The sequence below is a fragment of the Euwallacea similis genome, chromosome 1, assembly GCF_039881205.1.
Source record: "Euwallacea similis isolate ESF13 chromosome 1, ESF131.1, whole genome shotgun sequence".
Classification (NCBI taxonomy): domain Eukaryota; kingdom Metazoa; phylum Arthropoda; class Insecta; order Coleoptera; family Curculionidae; genus Euwallacea; species Euwallacea similis.
In genome coordinates, this window is record NC_089609.1 from 3,141,756 (window position 1) to 3,162,667 (window position 20,912).

At 34.9% G+C, this 20,912-nt stretch overlaps 1 protein-coding gene across 2 annotated transcripts; it reads right to left on the reverse strand.

Moving 5' to 3' along the window:
* Positions 1-1,239: 1,239 nt before the first annotated feature.
* On the reverse strand, positions 1,240-20,701 carry FoxK (forkhead box K). 2 transcript variants are annotated; one of them, XM_066406282.1, is made up of 8 exons: positions 20,130-20,701; positions 10,741-10,994; positions 10,429-10,574; positions 8,160-8,411; positions 7,646-7,791; positions 6,352-6,665; positions 5,784-5,883; positions 1,240-5,722 (listed from the first exon to the last, which is right to left on the reverse strand). In XM_066406282.1, exons 1-8 carry the CDS (start codon positions 20,480-20,482, stop codon positions 5,578-5,580), a joined length of 1,710 nt encoding a protein of 569 aa, XP_066262379.1. In that variant the 5' UTR covers positions 20,483-20,701; the 3' UTR covers positions 1,240-5,577. The 2 variants fall into 2 exon arrangements, with proteins under 2 accessions (XP_066262379.1, XP_066262374.1); XM_066406277.1 differs by having other exon boundaries at positions 1,240-5,734.
* Positions 20,702-20,912: the final 211 nt, after the last annotated feature.

The following is a 20,912-nucleotide window of genomic DNA, read 5'->3' on the forward strand; positions in this document are numbered from 1 at the left end:
TGATCATGTGCGACTAATTATGTAAAAGTCTTTAAAGTAATATGTATATTTTTTTTTATTTCGAAAACTATACCTCGTTTATTATTATTTTAGAGCAAAGGCTCTCCAATTTTTCCACATACATCTTTAATAAGTACCCCATAGATAATTCATTTAAAATGTTCCATAAAAACATTATCTAACGAAAACAAAGAAATGTCCGGAATGTCATCTTCAAATCAAAAATGTCAGCTTAAGTTCTTGTGATATTGTTCCCCCTAACTTTTTTTCCAGTATTTGTAATTTATCCAAAAAAAAACACTAGTTTAAACCATAAAGATTTATTGAGAACCCACTTGGCTCTTGAAATCCTATTTTGAGTACAAACATGCATTAAAAATCCTAGACAACTTTCGACCGATATTATTTAACGCGGTTTGTATCAGAATCCCAGTTTCCGTTATTTTTTATGTATGTTAGAAATGTTAGGGTTATTTTTTTATTTTAGTAAATTGTGTTTTTGAACACTTATTTACATAAATGTTTCATTAATGAAAAAGTATAAAACATAATTTTGCATTATTAACATTAATAAACTTATTTCATGATTTGTTTCGCATTTCAGGACAAATTGGCAAGTTTTATCAGGTTAGGATTCCGGCCATTTTGTCCGCAAAATTAATATTTTAAAATTTAACATTTAGAAAAACCTAGTAGATGTAGGGTGTAAAAGAAGTTTGATGTTGATTATATGATGAAATAGAATCACTTACCTTTTTTAACTTAACCAAACGTCTAAATGAAATTTTCCAGAACATCCCAAAAATATCAGACCATGTTTAAAAATATTTGCAGTTGTTGGTTACATCTTAAGAAGTTCTAAGGATTAGGTCTGCTTGTTCGGTTTTAGAGCCTTTTTAAAATATACTCATTCTGTTATTGCAAATATTGAATATTTGATGGTTGGTCAAATTATGCTTTACGTCGTTCAATTTTTGCTCTTTGAATGAAAGGAAATTAGAAAAGGAACGGATTTTAGACGCATGTTGTATATTAAAATCAGAAAAATGATTTTTTTAATGCATGTGCCCCAACCTCTAGTGTAAGCTCACCAATGCACGTTCCTACAAAAATAGCTATTATTGGCGGAACGTATGGTTAAGCTTAATCTGGTTTAGAAGAATTTTATGCGTTAATCAACATTATCTAAGGGTCTGCAATAAGACAATACTGCGAAGCTGGAGATAAAAACAAAACGACTCACAGCAATATTACTTTTATTTTTATCCCTACAATAATTATTATAATTTTTGTAAATACATAATTTATAACTAAGACCATTTTATAGTCGAAAAAAGTGAGTACGAACTGTTTTTACATGTAAGTCCGCAAAGCTTGATTTTATTTACAAGTACATATGTAAGTAGTTCGTCGGAGTTTTTGGCCGAAGAACCATAATATTTGCAACCAGCATCGCGCAACATTCCAGTCCTACATCCCCAACTCTTTTTACATAGCTATTATCATCTACCTACATACACACTTTTAATGCACCTTTCAGGATACGCAAATTATAGATAAAGTACCCATACACCGGTAAAAAAACAAATCCTCAAGTCCAGTAATTATTGTTACCAGGATCCTGAATATGAATTGCCCCCCTAACACACTACTTTAAACAATGACTTAGAATTTGGAAACTTTACAAGGCCCCCTTAAGAATTCTTTTAAAGATTTATCCCACTTTGTTGCTTGCCTTATTGCTGACACTTTTTACGCAACGGTCAAAAACACCAGATTGTTCTGGTTTAAAGAAATTAAAATGGGCGTTCAAGACGTTTGCTTTACAAACGTCGAGAGCAGCTGATAGAGCCATTCGGGTCACAAACTATATACATCATTTTAGACCTTTAAGCATTATCAAAGGAACTTTAAAATGCTGACATTTGAAAGATATTATTTAAAGCTATGCTTCAAGGACGAAACACTCAAGGCACCACTACAAGTATTACTTTTGTAGGTACACACAAAAACATAACATACAAAAACGAACTCGTGTTTAAACGAGAAAATTATCTTCAATTTGAAAAATAAAAAGAACGCGCTTCATACTGTAAAAAGGCATAAACTAAAACGAAGTAACAATTCAAAAGTATAAAAACCAAAAACGAAAATATTCTAACAGAGGAAAATGCAACAACGCATTATTAAATAACATAACGTGTGCGATTAATGTTGAAGAAAACGTGTTTTTGGGGTGATAATTTAAAAATAAAATCGAATGCGGTCTGAAAGTGCGATAAAACCCTCATTTTCATATTTTGAATAACAATATTATCAATCAGAGTTATTTTCAGCTGTATTCAGTATTTGTGAACAAGAAAGATCCTCAAAGTGTTTGTTTTAGAATCATTGACGAACACTCATCTTAAAATGTTTTTTCTCAATGCTGCAGGGTAAAGAACAATACTATGATAAATTGTTAACTTTCAACCTATTGCATTTGGTAGATAGGGTTATTTCAGAACTGTCGATGTAATTTCATCTAGTGGCTTTGGCCTATATTTGGAAGATTTTGAAAAAAATGTATTTTCTTATTTAATTACTCTGTATCTAGGGGTCTGATTTTTGACCCAGAAATGTATTGGAAAGAAATCGAACAGTGGGAATCACGTGGAGGAGAGAATGACTAAGTTAATGAGGTGAATCACAGTAATAAAATAAGTAATTATTGAAAGAAGTCATGAGATTTCTGTTGTTAAATCTGACTGAAATATCCTTCTTTTTAATACTTACGAAATTTGGAAAAATTAATGCCACATCTGGTTTATTTGGGAACGTACCTCTTGTGTTTCCCTAATTTTTACAATTTTTACAACTTGTTCTTAAATTTTTAACAAGATATCACGAATCTTTAAGATTACTCTTTATAAGACTATTGGAAATTTTGAAATTTGGATTAATAATAACGAATTGCAACAATTTTAAAGTCTCACATCTATTTATCCAAACCTGTCACAAATTTGAAAAAAATGCCTTTTATAATTTTTCTATGATCATAAGTAACATCCCCTGCTGTTTTATTAAATCTAATGCTTAATAACAAGGTTTCATATTTAGAAGGATAATAATTACACTGATTTTTGAAGAAATGGTCGTAAAAATAAATTTTATTTTGTTTAAATAGGGTGAGGTATTTCCTAGATGCACGCATTAATATTTAAAACATTATTGTGGGCTAAATTTTTCAAGATGGGTGTGAGTTAATAATTCTAAATCTTTTTGGACATTTCCAAAATACTAGTTCTCAAAACTGAAAAATGAGCCATTTAGACTATTTTTATGAGCAGTTTATTAGAGGAAAATTCGTATATACACTATGGTTATGAAAAACACAACCTTGAAGTGTATAAGATATTATTACTTCATTCTGTCGCTTAATTTAGTAAGGATTTGTGTCCCAATAATCATCTGCATATTCCAGTTCATACAATAAAACATCAAAATGATATTTCTTGAAAATATGGCGATTGCAATTTGATATTAACCAACATTTGACTATTTACCTTCAAATTTGTGAATATCATTATGTCTCAAATTATCTTTAGGTTAAAATTAGCGTCCACTTTAGTCAAAGTAAAAAAACCGTTTAATTTAAGTAAGAGAATACAACCGTGGGAACAACTGCAATTTTTCAAACGATAGATCCCTCTCAGAGTGCTGTAAGGTTGTTTAACAACGACATGACAGTATTACATACTGTAATAATTATCGACTTATCGGCCGTAAGTCAGAAAGTATAGAATAGTATAAACGTGTTTATCCAAGCAGTATGAAAGAAATTTGATTTTAATGGGCCATACTTTATAATAATTCTAAAATACAAATAACTATTTTTGTTTTGTGGTTGGATACGTAACTGTTTAGACATTAACAGTTTGGTGATTTTGAGACTCGGTACGGTTATAAGAGTAAGTCAACTTTGAAAGCTTCAATTTAGTTCTAAGTGTATTTATATATGTTTGAAGCGGAATTTATCTTTCTGGTAGTTATCGAGATCTCAATATAGAGGGTCTCTCAAGGATCAGATACGCAGTTTTTCATTCGTCAAAGAAATATAGAAAAAAGTTTCAAACGAACAAAAGAATAATAAAGAAGGGTAATCAATCAGTTTTTTGTACTTTAAAAAGGGATCATTTTGAAATTAAATTGAATAGAACAAATAAATAAATTCATTGATAATTCAATGAATTTAACATCATTTCAATGAACTCTATATAAATTTACATTGTTAGCTTCTTAAACAGCTTCTATTAAACTTTTTCAAGGGTAAAGTTTTCGTTGGAAGACCCTGTATCAACCCCATGTGGACAACAAATGGATAGTCTTTTTTTTTAAACATAAAGTAAATGCAAAGAAAACCTAATGAAGATTTTGTGTCCAGTTTTACATTTCGCGAATAGCGCTTTCGTACAACCCAGTGACGTTATCTTTGCTTTATTCCGCCTGCTTGCATTACCTGCTATGTATACGAGTTTGCTACTTGTTAGTTACTCTACAGAATGTCCTATTAACAAAAGTCATCGGTCATCAGAAAATATAGACGTTTGAAACAAAAATCTTATTAATAAATATGACCAACAGCTTTGAGGAACAACTCCCTAGGCCCTATCTAAGGCAAATTTTAGATATTTAGATGCAGTGGTTGTGCTTCAAAATTCTTATAATGTCTCTAGTTGCGAGTAGAATGTTGCTATAACGAAAATATTGTGTTTTCTTGATTATAATTCTTAATAAGATTTTGGTTTCGAACTTCTATCATTCTTAGTTTCTGAGATATAGTTATGACCTCTGTTAATGGAACACACCGCACATGTTATCTGTTTTTAAGGATTATTTACGTCATTAGTTTTCAAGAATCCGCATTATTCTTTTAGTCATTGCTATTTTTTTAATTATGGCTACAATTAGTTCACATGCTAAGATTGAAAGCGCTATGATTTTAATGTGAATTGCGAAATCATTTTAACTCTTAATGGAGTTTCTGAACGGCACTTGTCAAAAAAAGCGATTTTTTTTTATTGTTGGTACTATTTTAAACGGCTGATGAATCACTACAATTATAACTAAATTAAAGAACTCGCTGTAATGAAAATATCGTTAGACAGCAGCTAAACATTGTCCTCCAGCAACTTTATTGGAATTTGACCACACATGGTTTAAAAAGCAAACGCTTAATATTTTAGAGACAATTCGTTTGTCAACCGTCCTTATACTTTACTCATCAATTTGCGGAATTACATGCAAAGGAGCCATTTTCCAGTTTTGCATCCTTCAAAATTTCGGCCTTGTTTCCCCGATCACTCCACCTGACCGCATCAATAATTATTACGATTAATTTCTCCCTGAGAGAGGAAAAGTGCGGAGAGTGAGCGTCGAAACGCGACCTCCTAAACTAAAACAACCATCCTCGATTCTAACGGACAACAAAACGGAATCGAGCACCACAATGACCACATCGCCGTCTTGACGCCTCGCGAAAAATACTTATTTAAAAGTGTGGTCTTTGCACTCTGCTTCTACGAAATGAACGATCTCCTATTCGGTCTCGTACTTGGGCTGGATAAGGCGTTGCCGTTTCACTTCCGGATCACCGTCCAGCTCGCCAGACGAGCCTGGACTACCGACGCCCTGCTCCTCCAGATGTCTCTTCAGGTCCAGACTCATGCTGGTACCGGTATAACTGTTATTGCCACTGAAATGTTAATGGTGATTGTCTTGGCAACAAGATTTTATTTTGTTACCTGTAGGGTGAGTAATTCGCAGGCTGTACGATTACAGGCTGTGGTGAAAACGGTGTCGGTGACATTGAACGTTCTTCTAAGGTGTTCACCAAGAACTTTTCTGCAATAAAATGTGATCATATATAGATATGTTCCTATTCGAATGATAATCGGGCAAGTTGTTAAGTGCGGGAAATACACTTTCTGCAAGTATTTAAAGTATATCAGTCATTGCAGTTCGAACAAAAACTGCTTTACATATAGGCGAACTAGAACCAGAACCAGGAGAATTACCCAGGAAAGGAAGAGAGCCAATTTTAGAATATGTCACACATTTGGTGTGAATTAAAAGCAATTTACATTCAAAAAAACAGCAACAATGGTGAATATAAATACACTGATTCCTGGAAAGAACTGTTTAGTGGCCTAGAAAATTAAAAATAAGGTCCCACTCAATAGTCAATATCCTCACTGTAATTTTATTGTTTAAAGCTTCGAAACTAAAAATAAGAAGATATTTTTGAAGAGTGTATCATTCATTATACACTATATATTATATTGTATAGATCGGTCATAAATACTCACTCACCTTCCCTATAATCCTGCTGTCCGTTGGACGCTGGCCTCTCGATTATCTGCTGCTCGACGTACTGTTCTTGGATGACGTGGTGTTGCGGCAGCAGCAGTCGAGCTTTTGTGGCACCAACCAACGCGGACATCTGTTGATGTCCGATCATGCCACCGGAACCAGCACGGGCAACCGACGAGGACCCGGGGCTGCCGGGCGCCGATTGGCTGCTCACGTCGATTGTCTGTTCAATGGTCGGGGAACCCTCGCGTGACAATGAATCAGGAGTCATCACGTCCGAAATGCCGAGGTGCGACGGAGAAGCTGGGGCGCTTCTAATTTAAAGAAGAAAAGAAGGACATGTTTATTTCATGGTGTCTCAAACTTTTGATTTAGCTTTCCCTACGATAGATGATTTGACACTTTTTATGGGAATGAATCTCTTGGGGTCTTAAGTACTTAGTTTACTCGGGAGGAAGTTCTGTATATTGTGCCATTGCAAAGTATTATCGAAGGAGGTCAGCACTGGCGCTAGGAAGAGTTGATTGGAGCTTCATAATCACTGCTGCTGCAACCCTGGATCCTTCGCTCCAGAGCCGACCAACCTTTCAAAATTCTGCATGTAATGATACCCTACAGCGATAATACGTGGACTAGACCGTGTGGACTACGGCACTGCGCGGATGGTCGTGACTTTGGAGAAGGTGAAGTAATCTACAGGACATTAATGTAATAGGTTGGCTGGACAACATTGACCCAAAGATGTTTAGAGAAGATAATTGATAAGAATCTGAAATAAAGGCAACTGATCGTTAGGCCTCTTCAACGAAACTAGACGCTGTTCACAGGGTAGAGGGACCAATTAATTAAATACATCAGATCGACAGCATTTCTATAACTCTACATAAGCAAGACGTGACGGGTCTATCCCTGTGGCCTATATGTTGTACAAGCAGTTATTGCATCAACTCAACTAATGTCATTTTTTATTTTCATGATGATAAAAGATTTACAAAATTTTCGCTTTGAGCTATCTATGAGGGAAACTTAAAACAAACATTACTAAAATTGTCTGTACATATATACCTCTATTGGTTGAATGTTAATGATTATCTGGTACTACTAAATTATATTTACTACTGATACATTTCCATTGTTTACACAACAAAATAATTAACATCATATGCGTATTCTATTTAAATCCTGATATATCTTAAATAGACAGTAAATATAATATATTATAAGTTAAATAGCTAGCAATTATTTCATTGGAGATGTTTATTTTTAAACGTCACCGAGATATTTCGCAACTTACCTGGAACTTAAGCCAAATGGGGCACGGAAGCATGACACTCCCCTTTGTCGCCGGCGTCTAAACGCCTGTTCAATCAACTTCGATTCCGACTGAGGGTCGATCCTCCAAAACGACCCTTTCCCCGGTTCTTCTTGACTCCTGGGAACCTGAAAAGACAATCAATGCTATAATTATGCAGTTTTTTGCAGAAAACGACTGTATCTCAACATTTATTTGATTTGAGAAAATGGTGATTGAAGATTTTAATAATGAATAACCATTGGAACCACAATTTTCATAACTGCAACACAATTTCAGCGTCTAAGGTGAGTCTACCTTGGCAATTGGTAGTTGTTTATTGTGTGTTATGGCATGCCATTTTGAACGTTGCTAAAAAGCTATAGCAAGCTGACGTTTGTGCTATGTTGTGTTGCAGTTTAGTCTTTTCCTGAAGTACGACAGAATTGGCCATAAAAGTTCATAACCCAATTAACTAACACCTCTATAGTGCAAATATACGCGAGTCGATAGTTACCTTAATGAAATACCTATTAAGACTAAGATTATGTCTAATAGAATTCTGCCAGCCTTTGTCAGCCGTCCGATAGTACGGATAATGTTTGGTTATGTAGCTATAAATGCCCGACAGAGTCAGCTGTTTGTCCACTGCGCTGGCCACAGCCTGAACGATCAGCTGCGCGTAGGAAAAGGGAGGCTTGGAGTCGTCTTTACCGCCGCTGCCACCAGCAGAAACGTAGCTGCCGTCGTTGATCACAACCGACGGAGTCTGAAACATTAGTGAAGATATTTATAAATACTGCGAAAATATATCTGGGATCACAAATAGTACATGTGCAGTATTGTCGCATAATGATTTATTATTAATCAATATATAGGATGGGTCGAAACAAAATCTTCTTAAAATTGGTGCCCAACCAATAGGTCACGTTGGAGATTTTCCTGCTAGTCTTAGACTTACCCACTTACCGACGGTTACATGGGTAGAGATCCTGTATCTAGATTTTACAATTACCTTACAAATATATAAATATTAACATAAACAAATATGCCAGAATATTCGACATCATTAAAAAAGCAATAAATCACTTCGCCGAGAGCTCCACGATAAACCCTTTGTTTTGTTTCCGTCTTTCACCTGCGGCAGCCGCCCGTCAGCCGTAACAATATATCTCATTCAGTTCCCGAGATAGAAAGTTATCCTAATGGTACGGTCTGTTCATTTCATTTTATTACACTTTTAAACGGATGTAGCATTTTTTTAAAATAGAGGGTCGTTTAAAAATCAATTTAAATGTTTTTCCCCAATTTTTATATAGCAATTTTAATTTCTTTTTTTTAGTTTAGATTAGATTATCAAACACCTGACATAATCTCACTTGTTTTTACTGAGACGGCTTGTATATCAATATTATATCAAATGTGTCTTTTTAGCCTGATTGAAAATGTACAAGGTTTTGTGGCATAATGTCTAATGGATTTCTTAACATTAAATTTTCGAAGTAAATTCTGAAATCCTGAAATAAACGGAGCCAATGCAGGACCGTAATAATATAAAATTATAGGAGCTACATATGTAACTCAAATGCTAACATAGAAATTAAGAAATGCATATCAAATGTTCTAGGTACGTGAATTTAGAATAAAAACAAGTTGCAGAGACCAACTTAAAAAATACAGGACTGTACTTTTGCCGGAAAACAAAAAGTCGGATTTTAAATAGCGGCAATTATGAAATATCTCGTTGACAAACTTAAATAATGTCAAGGAAAAATAAAATGTATTTTATAAAATTTCACGTTTTTCCGAGTGTCCTCCATTTGATTGTTTTTCTTTGTGGGAAACTCCGTGGGAAAGGATCAATATCTTGGAGTACCATCCGACAACGATTGTTATCATTCCATTTTTAAGATAATTTAAGACTGAACTATTTCAATCAGCTTAATGCTGTTGTATTACACATAGCTCATGGGTATAAGCTACTCACATCTTCAAAAAGATACTAATGCTGAATCCAAGGTATCAGAGGCGATTCTCGATATGTACTAGTTCGAAGTTTCTAATCGTCGCTTGCAAAAGATTTACTGTTATTTGTAGAGGTGGAGATATTTATGCGATCAGCCTGGTAAATAACTTCGGTGATGGACTCTAAGCTTGATTTTAACATTATTAAGACCGTTTTATTTTATATTTTATGATTTTTATTCATCGTTAATAACTTATTGTCGCAACTCGAGAAAAATAACCTTTTAAGGGCCTAGAAATCAAAGGCCAGTTAACTTTATCGAGAGAACAATTTCCATGAAACGTAGAACTTGTCTCTGCTTGCACTTCCTCATTTCTGCAGAAAATGGGAAAGTTACCGCACCTTTGATACATTGCCGCTTAAGGTGTGAATCCCTAGCCACACACACCGACAAGCATCTTGTCGATGCAAAGTACTTAATGCACATTTTAATAAACAAATTACCTACAATCCGCCAGACCAGAAACAAATAATAACAGCTTATCATTTAACCCTACTAAACTAATGGAAATACTCGTGTGTTTACGTCCAGAATAAATGACCTAGATCGCAGCGTGTTAGTCTGCAATTTACAAACTTTGTTATGTTCGGAAATCGTTGCGCTAATAAGTTGTGAGCATTAACAAACATTTCTTTAAATGTCATTATAATAATAAATATCGTTCGCTGATTAGTTTTCATTGCACGAATTTGCGTCGCAGATTGGACTGTCTATGGGTTCTCGATCATTTTACATTAATTGTGAAAGGGTTACACTTACAGAATTTCCATTCGACGTGGGCTGCCTGTAATCCGGACTATGACTTTGGGGCACGTGTTGTCCATCGTCTCGATGAGCCACCGCGTATGCGGCCATTTGCAAATCTGCTTGCACATTTCGCTTGCTATGGTTGATGCCGTGGTGGGCTAAAAAGATCTATCTTCAAAATCAATAATTACTGTAAGTTAATCGTCCGCAGACCGCTGCGGCACACAAATTTAGAAATCGCAGGCCTATGTCCCCTATTAATTTTCAATAGCTCGTGTTATTCACGAATCAAACTCCTGCACGAAGATCTTTTTAGAAAATTACCTCTGGGACTAGCCGGACAACTATTCGCAGCACTAATAGTTCCCGTGGGTGACGGGAAGGGGCTGGTTCCAAATTCGCTTTCTGGTATGTTGATCCGTAAGGGGTGCATACCGGATGACGAACCTCCACCTGCGCGTTCCCGTATGCGCACGGGCGACACTTCTCTTATATTCGGCACAGCAGAATCCATACCGTCGTCCACTAAAGACAGGAAGGCAAGGCGGATATTGGTGCTTGGAAAGCGAATTGTACATCTGGAACAACACAAACTAATTAGACACTGATCAATTATCATATCATCAAACTAAATCTGAGATCAAACAAAACTTCAACTATTATAAAATGCTTTGCATAAATATTTGGAAAATATATACAACGGTAACCACAAGAATTGCCATGGATCGGGATTTTTACGTGAAATTTTCTTACGGGCTACTTGCTCGATCAACGATAAATGCCTAGTTTTTTTGCCCAAATAATCCAGACAGTTTAAGTTCTTAGAATTTAATTTAAGTATAGTAACGTAAATCTCGAGAATGCGCAGGATAAAACCCACACTACCAGGTCGCCAGAAGGCAAGACCGGGTGTCTTTTGCGGAATTCAAATCAACTCATGATGATTGTGTTTTGGCTTTGAATCGAATGTTTATGAACTTAAGAACCAACTGGTGATGAAGGCGTTCTTGATTTCTAAGGACCCGATTAAAAATCTAGCCTCTGCGAATTGTTTGCAAATTTATCCTGAAGGACCGCAACCGGCGCAAGATTATTCGAGAAGTTCGTAATGAACCTAAGAAATTATGGATATTTTGATGAACCATGACCCAAACATTAGGTCCGAAGTAATAAAATTAGAGAACATTTTAATGCAAATTTATCGACGTCGACACAAGTCGTTAAAAGATAATTAGTGAGACGCGGAACAATTCAAAGAGCTCTAAAAAAAAATTGTTTTGAAAATAACTTAAAATCGTTTTCAAAAAGTCATCGAACTGGCCATTGAATTGCTTCAATATTTCCCATTTAAGTATTTTTTGGCAATACATGTAGATGCATTTTGGACCCCGCTTTATGGGTACGTTTGTAGGAATTGTATAATTACTACATATATATTTTTTTAATATTCAGATAAGTACGTAATTCAAGGGTGGCAATTAGTTCACTTGACAACAGATTGCAGGAAAAATGTTAACAAATGACGTCTAATTACCAACGTACACGTTTGGCCATTGTAGAGAAAGTTATTTGTCTGATGATCTGCGAGCTTTTACCTTGCGTTCCATATGTAGACTTTAAGCTTGATATATTTAATAGGATTTGGAACGTCGACCTGTTATTATTGTTTGTGCTACCTACAACAATACTAAATATGCAGAACTTATTTTATAGTGAACAAACCCACGCCCTGCTTGTGGTTTATATTTTTGTTTGTGTATGTGGTTGTGGTCATATAAAGTGATTATGTATCTAACTGGGATTACATTCACAATAACTCATATGGCAAGTAAAAGAAAAAACAAGCCAAGTACTGAGATAATTTAATGGGAAATTTGGATTCAGAACTTCACAGATACAGTATGTCCACAGATAGAGGGCCCGAGAGGACAAATAATGTCGTTTTTTAACAAAAAGTCATTCTTGATAAAAGTCTCCGCTTCTTAAAAAAATACGATTTATGAAGATAACTTTGAACTTTTTTATACAGGGTGCCCAAAAACTACGAACACATGAAATACTATCAAGAGTAAACTAGCTTTATTTCTCATTTTGGAGCAAAATGGTAAATAAAAAACAGATTTCAAATCCTATCCAAAGTTTACATACAAAATTTTAACTGCGTATTTCGAGTTTTATTTTTTTAAATTCAAACAATTTCTAATTTTACCTTTTTCGCCTCATTTCACGTATTCACAACAAGCATGACAACAAATGTCTCAATATCAAATTTGAGAAATGCGTCCAATATGGGAGTGGTATGTTTGAATAAATAATATCTACTAACTTTTATTTTGAATTATTTATAAACTATTTTGAAATAGTGGAATTTTATATGCAAACTTTGCATAGGATTTAAAATCTGTTTTTTATTTATCATTTTGCTCTAAAATGAGAAATAAAACTAGCTTATTCTTGATAGTATTTCATCTATTCGTAGTTTTAGGGTACCCTGTATAAAAAAGTTCAAAGGTATCTTCGTAAATCACATTTTTTCGAGAAGCAGAGACATTTATCAAGAATGACTTTTTATCGAAAAACGACATTTTTTATCCATTTGTCCTCTTGGGCCCTCTATCTGTCGACATACCGTACATCTCTCAATTCTTTATTATATAGCCAGCATTACCGGAAATACACGGCATTTATTCGATCTGTATCATATATTTTTATTGCTGCGGAACGGAGAAACTCACGAGGACTAGCCTGAGAGTTATGTAGAAACTCTTGGGCTCTTCGGAGCAATAACACCCAGCACCGCAAAACAATCAGCACCGTCTAAAATAGGTTTATACAAATAAGTTGGAATCTCAATACAAAAAATGTGGGCCGGCTATGGTAACAGGCCATTTCCTCATTTAAGGTTAACCTAGATAATTCTCAAGCCAAAATTTATTTAGAAATATAAGCACGGACGTTCCTGAAGTAAACATTGGCTAGTGATACCCATTGAGGATTATTAAAAAAATATATTTATTTCTGTCTGCTATTTTTAGTTATTTATTTCAATCCCTTTTTGGGAGCGCACGATAAAAAATTACGTAACACATTATCTAGAACTCAACGTGCAGTATAGGTAACATGGAAAAGGGGTAGCAGCGACGAAGATAGAATTAATGTCATAAAATAGTAAGCATTGGCGTGTCAAAATCGTAAGTATTAATGGGATAAAATGGCAAGCATTATCTTTTATCATATTATGCAGAAAATAGCGTGGTAGGAAATATAAAGTAGATAGAGGCTTTGCATTTTCTCCAGTACCTAAATTAAGTATAACAACCAAGGATTACTGCTGGTAGGAAATATTAAAATCCATACGAAAGACACCACTTAAAAGATTGGGAAAAAATGTCAAGTACGTAGAATTGCAAGCACGAAACCGCCTTCCTTGTGCAACGAACTAAAAAAAAATAGTACGATATGAAATGGTGGAGGGTTGACTTAAGTCAGTGCGGTCCAGTGAAAACATTTCGGCATTGTTTCATCCAAGGTTTCGTTGCATTGACAAAAAAACGACTCCTCAGACTTTAGCTGTCTATTTTCGTCGACCTTCAAGTATATTTTGAACTGCAGTATTACGCTATACTGCAAAGGAAATTGTATTTTTGTTTTCGGAATGAAGCAGCTCTTGCTTTGAGTCAATGATACTTAACGGATTTATGGCGTCTATCAGGACACTTTCTGGAAAGAACATCTGAAATATTTGTTTCTAGACGCAATGTGGAGAATCATTACGAGTATACAGTGCGTCCAAGATGAAAATGTCCCTCATTGGTATCTCGTAAACGGTGACAGACTTGGTTCAATGAGAGAAAAATCCGAGGTAAAGCCCCCCATGCTGGATATCTCTATCTCGGACGCACTGTACAGCTAATGAATTAGGTACGTAACGGGCGCTTATATCGCTCCAAGAGGGTTGAAAGCGGGAACTTTGCCTCGCACTTGATCGTACTTTTCGCACGTCCCCGTATGATTTTGCTGCCAGGCAAAGTTGAAACTGGTTGGAAGAAAAGACGAGTGATATTTTTGGTCAAAATTGATTATTCTGGCATAGACCTTGAACCGCGGGCGAAAGTTTAGTGTCGGTGCTGAATTTCCAGGGCTTGGCGCCTGCCCTTCGCTCGCCACCACCACGTGGTTTTGTTTGTATTGATCAGCCTGATTGTGCCATCACCGTAATAGAAAATACACATTTCCAATGACGCTGTTAGGTTTCTCAATTAGAATAAGGTAAAATATCGGGCAAAACTGAGCACTTGGTGTGACATTATATTTCCTCGGATTAGCCACGCTACAAATTTCCCATAATACCGGGTGTCCATTTGACAAACTCTCGGACTCCTTTTCGTTGAAGTTTATTTGAGATTTTGTAAAAAAGTCAATTATGAGAATGCATATGAGGCTAATGAAGGTAAATTTAAAAATTAGTGACAACCCCACAAGATATACTATAATAAAAAAGCGGGGCGTTATAAGTGTAATTTTTTTAAAAATGAAACCACCTGTATTTTTTATGTCATTGAATTTTCTCTTTAGCCTGTGTTAGTTCCTAGTTTTTTTTTTACCCCGGAATGCAGTGACTCGAAGTTGCGACGTTTTAAATGAAATTTTAGATATTTGCAGTGCCTCATAAAAAAATTAATATCAGAGTTAGCTTAAGTTTCAATGCTGATTGTTTTAAATTTTTTGTGCCTTCGAAATCTGCTTATTTTAAAACTGACCATCAAAATAAAGTATATCCAACAAGAACTTATTAGTATAATTTCTGTAATTGGTTCAAACAATGAATTGTTTACAACTTATGATGCTAATAAACAATGAAAATTGCTTATTAGCATCATAAGTTTACGTACAACGATTTCCTAATAGAGAACATTCCAATGCAACGAGCCTAGAAAGTCTAAAGGAGAGTTTTGAACGGATAAGGATTAATTATGAAAAGAAAAGTCGAAAGAAGAGAGCCTTAGGAGAAGAAAATAAACTGGACCTCACTTTATCAGCAGTAGAAGACTCAAACATTAGTGTAAAAGGAATTAGTTAGGAAATCAAGGAGCTGTCAAAATTTAAAACAAACAGCATGGAAACCATGGCAACGCGCAGTAAACACTCAGGCACATGGCCACGAATGTAGGTTTTCTTGAAATAATTCATAATTCCATTAACATAGAAATAAATAGGACATTATTTTATGCTAACATGAAGAAAATTAATTGCTATTTCGTTCCACGTCATAAAAAATACACCAATCTATTTGAAAAAATCAAGAAAATTGAAGTTGAAAAGCTGAAAATGAAAGTTGTTATTATGAACACCCTGTAGTTATTTGTAGCTAAATGAGTATTCGTGCCTGCTAAGGGGATCTTCCATAAGAATCCATCCTAAAATTATGAAAATCTAACTTAAGCTAACTGCAATATTAATATTTTATAAGGCATTGCATATGCCTAGAATTTTTTTAAAACGTCGCAACTTCGAGTCACTGCATTCCGGGGTAAAAAAAAATCTAGGAAGTAACACAGACTCAAGAGAAGATTCTACTACATAAAAAAATTCTAGTGGTTTTATTTTTAAAAAAATGCACTTTCTGATATCTCGCTTTTTTGGGACACCTTATAAGATTGTCACTAACTTTAAAAATCACCTTCATTAGCTTCATATACATCCCCTTAATTAATTTTTTTTATGAAATAACTTGTGGGAGTCCAAGGGGTTTAAATAGACACCCTGTATATTCTGAAGGTAAAGGAATGCAATGAGATTCGCTAGCTTTTGAGTTTTCGTTTTACTTCTATCCATCTACATCTACACTACGTTGTTCGACACACTGACACGTCAATCTCTGATACAAAAAAGGAAGCTAAACACATACAAATATCACATAGGATAATTACCAACACGAAAAATGAAAATATATGACGGGTTTAACTAGGCACTATCAAACACAAATAATTTACCCGAAATCAATCTGTTGGAATGATCGCCTCTCGGCAATTAAAAATAGGAATTTCGAGTGTTTGATACAATTTAAATATGCATTTGCCATATATTTCAATTTATCACCTATTTTCGTTTTTTCTACTATTTTTTCCCAACTTCTGAAGACGGTGACAAATTTGTTTCCAAAACGCTAATAAGGGTGTTCACCCGAGCATTTAGTAAAGGATGAATGCTATTTTCAGTCAATTTTAACTGAAAATAGTGTGCAATTAATTGCACCACCACGACAACCCCTATTGAAATGTGAAGTGCTATTCCCAAAAATAAAAAAATGATTCTGATTAGTTATGCTAAAACTGGCAAATCTCCAAGGGAAGGAAATGCGTTCTCAGTTTTGTTCAACACAACATTATGTGCACACAGTCGAAATCAATAAATAATAATAAACGAGAGATAACAAAGAATATCCCCGAGAATCTATTTATATCCAATTTAGTTCTAAAACGGTAGGCCAGGGAATTTTAATTTTTGCTCTACCCATTCGCTTTTTGCACATGACAGGGAGATTTATTAAAGGCAGGATTCCGCACAAGTTAAAATAGTACATTGAATAGTTATGGAAAAAAGCACGTGTTTTCATTAATATGACACAATTGCTGCCGTTGCGTGTGTGTTTAATTTGAAATAGAGTTCTGCCATGTTCACTGTGGCCTTGTTTGAATAATCTACTTCCAGTTTGACGCGGGGTTTTTACACAGAAATTTTACTGGCATATCGACTTTGATGCTTTCAAAAAAAAAACCTACCAAAACTTAGTAGTATGACAAAAAATAAACCAGTTTTATTTTGCGCCTTAAAACGAATTCAAAATTACACGCACAAACACATGACGAAAGAATTAAAAAGCAAAAAAGTGCTCTAATAAGGTCAAGCTGGTTTTCATTGGTTTAGAAACTACAGGAAAAAATTAAAAACGCAACCTATCACCTTTTTCTTCTTATGAAATTAAACCAATTCTTAAATCAGGTATAAATTTCTTATAAAATTTTTTAAAACTAAAAAATGATGTAAAATTTATTTTTTTAGATTAGAACAAAATCTGTCCGATCGTGGAACATGTAAAACAAGCCAAGACTGAAAACTCACAACATTGAAGATCCTGGAAACGAAATGCTGCCGTGCAAAATCATTTTATGCACAGATGGATAGAAACATCCATCGGTTGTTTACATCTTAGTTTCCATGGCCGAAACAATGAATTGAAGACCAGCGGTCGTGTTATATTTTTACGGCCCGTAAAATTACAATAACGCTCGTCGCTCTTGATAACAGCCCATAAAATAGAAATAACGTCCGTTAACTCTTTATATCTATAATCGTCATTAATCCAATAATTTATTCTACTTGCACGTAGACTGATAAAAATACATCATTTTTGCATAAAAAGTTCTATTAACTACGGGTCGAAAGAAGGATTACGCCCATAAATGAATGAAGGCATCTTTTGGTGCCTGGCTTTGGCTTTTACCAACAGCCGCTACTTATACTAGATAATACCATAATGGATGGTCTGGGTTCACTCTCATTACAACTTGTTATTTTGGTGACTAGAAACTGTTAGAATGAGGTTGTAACGCAATTTTTGCAGTATTTAGTCATTGTTTTGGTTTCCATAGGCGTCTGTTTGAGAATAGTACTTTTGGTCAGTAAAGTGTAGATTAATTTTGTCCTACGTAAGACTACTTCAAATTAAATGTAAGAAAAATATATTACAATAAAAAGCATTTGAGTGAAACCAATTTTTCCTTTGAAACTCCTCAGTAAAGCCAATGAACAGATATACATAGATTATTTGAGAATATTAAGAGCAGACAACATTTAAGAAAACCAGTGAAATCACCATGTAAATCTAAAATTTCATAGTGATTACCTAGACCAACTAGCCAATATGAGACACCTTAAAAATCAGGTTAAAAATTGATACATATTTATGACGAATAAATTGTTTACTAATTTCATTAATAAGCAATGATAAAATACAAATAATAATGACAAACAAGCACTACCTATAATACATTTTTTTTTAATCATAACAAAACTCTTACATTGGCAGTGCTCATTTTCTAGTCATTTTTTCAAACCTCTTTTACTGGTTTTTCAAATTATGAAATATATAATCACTCTAGAAGAAGGTAAATGTTTGAACAATATTATTGTTGTAACATGGTAAGTAGAAAAAGGGGGAGTCAAAAGATTCCTGGCAAAGAATGCTTCAAAACAAACTTTGTTTATTAACCTGTTAATAATTAATTAAATTAAAATCTGGGCTATATCATACAAGTTATGTTTACTTATTTTTTAATAGAAGGGTTACCTAACTGTTACAAGCCGTTAAAGGATGAAGTTCTCGACATACTAATTTTAACTTTACTCGACTTTAACTTCAAACTAATTTTCATACAAAAAATCTGACTAATAAGTAGGTTCTAATTCATGGACTCTAACAGCCTACAGTTAAAGTGGAAAGTGTATTGTTAAGGGTCAAATTATTGTCATTCTATTAACTCAAATTGTCAGCTAATTTTCTTGAAAACATTGAAATAGAACCTTCATATTGGCCAGATTATTTATTTTTATAGAAACTAGCTTAATGTTCAAGTTAACAATTTACTCAAATTTGCCTCGAACTCATAATTTGGCCCAATACAAGCCTCGAACCTCTTTTCAACTTAATTTTCCTTGTAATTTCAATAAAAATCCTGGAACAATGAAGGAGTGTTAGCCACATTGTTACTTTCTATGGAAACTAATGGGATATTAAAGTCAACAGTACATCAAGCAATACAGCTAATCCATATGCTAAGTGCAGATTTTTCAAGAGTCAAACTTGTTTTTACATTCAGAGATGCTCTTTTCTCATGACTTGTTTGTTTTTCTACATTGGTATAAGACTCAATCTCGAAAATTTCCAGAGACAGGACTAAGGAAATTAAACAAAAATATGAAATACTTGTTGAGTTAAGGATTTGGTGCATTTTGAAACTAATTTGTAAGAGAAGAACTTGTACAAAACTGAGTAAATAGGCAATAAATTGTAACTTTTCACCAAGGAGGAATTGAATCAATTTGCAACCCTCAGGAGTAGTTACAAAGATGCACTGTTTTAATCACAGAGAGAATAGGGCATTTTTCTCATACTTCTGGTGGTTTGGAATTTATTTACTAATATAATAATAACAAAGTTATAAAATAATAACTAAAAGCAAAGTTATTTTTCACGAGTCTGTGATGTCAGTCAGTGGTAAATAAGAGACAAAATAAGCATGTAAACATTCTATTTAGGCATGATTTCAAGGGTTATTACCAAGCCTTTAAAAGGAGCCCTAAAGGAGATGGTAGTAAGGTTCTGAGAAGTAAGATCTTTCTGTAAAGTTTAAACTGGAAGAAACTGAAAAAAGCAGGAAATTTGGTTATATCAACACGTGATCGATTAAAGTTAACCTCACAAGACTCAAGGCCTGGCCTGAGGACAATTTCAGATCAAAATAGCTTCGTTCCCTCAAGTACCGCACTTTGACATTTGCAGACACACACTTCACACTCCCTCCTTTTCTAGCATTCTGTGTGTCGCTTAGAAAACTGAGACGGCAGGAATGACGTAAATGCTAGATCTGAATTGTGGGTGTCAGCAAACAGACCAAAATCGTATTTGTTTACATAACAATAAATAAACTTACGTCTTGGAAAGTCTGATCGATGGGGCCCCTTTACGTTGAAACACGCCGTCTACGAAAACACCATTTTTTCCGTTACAGCTCAGATAGAAATAAGGATGATCGAAAACTACTTCTAAATGTCTCCGGGAAATGAAACTGGAATGTCCCATATTTACGTCGACATCACCACGTGAACTGTTCCTGCCGATCACTATCCGGTTTTGGCGTACCAAGTATTCGAACTCCTTGGCTTCGATACGGGCTATTACGTCTCCGCGGTCCTCGGGGCTCCACTGCAGCTTTGAGGGGCTCGCGGGGGCCGATTTCAAAGACAGCAGGGCCCAGGCATCGCTCTCTGACGTCTGCACCGACATGGTCGATCGTCCGTCTGCGGTACGGAGTTCGCGAAACACGCACAAAAATGACCAAAGACGTTGTTTACCTACAAATCGGTGCTGCGACAAATGTGGGAGTCACCTGCTACAGGCCAATGTTGCTGCTTTGTATATATTTTGTTGCCCGATTCGATTTCATAACAGCGGAGCTCGGTCGGTACTCAGAAACGGAGCATGAAAAGTTGTAAACACGTGAAATCCAAACGTCTATCAAATAAATATTGCTAGTGGAGGACGCACCATCTATGTTGGACTAGCGATATCCGAGCCGTATGTCAAATATTACGTTCCCGACAGAAAACTGCTGCGAGAGGGCAATTGAAACGATTCATTTTTTCGTTTGCTCTTTGTCGATTTCTATAAACTAAAGAAGGACAGCAACATTTCGTGATTGGCTTTTTAACCACGA

Bases quoted from the DNA above. Each gene is read 5' to 3' on its own strand.
- FoxK (XM_066406277.1), bottom strand. From the start codon at position 20,482: ATGTCGGTGCAGACGTCAGAGAGCGATGCCTGGGCCCTGCTGTCTTTG. The intron at 8,412-10,428 runs GTAAGTGTAACC...CTAATGTTTCAG, and splicing joins CCACGTCGAATGGAAATTCT to ACTCCGTCGGTTGTGATCAA. The intron at 5,884-6,351 runs GTGAGTGAGTAT...ATTTTATTGCAG, and splicing joins ACAGCAGGATTATAGGGAAG to AAAAGTTCTTGGTGAACACC.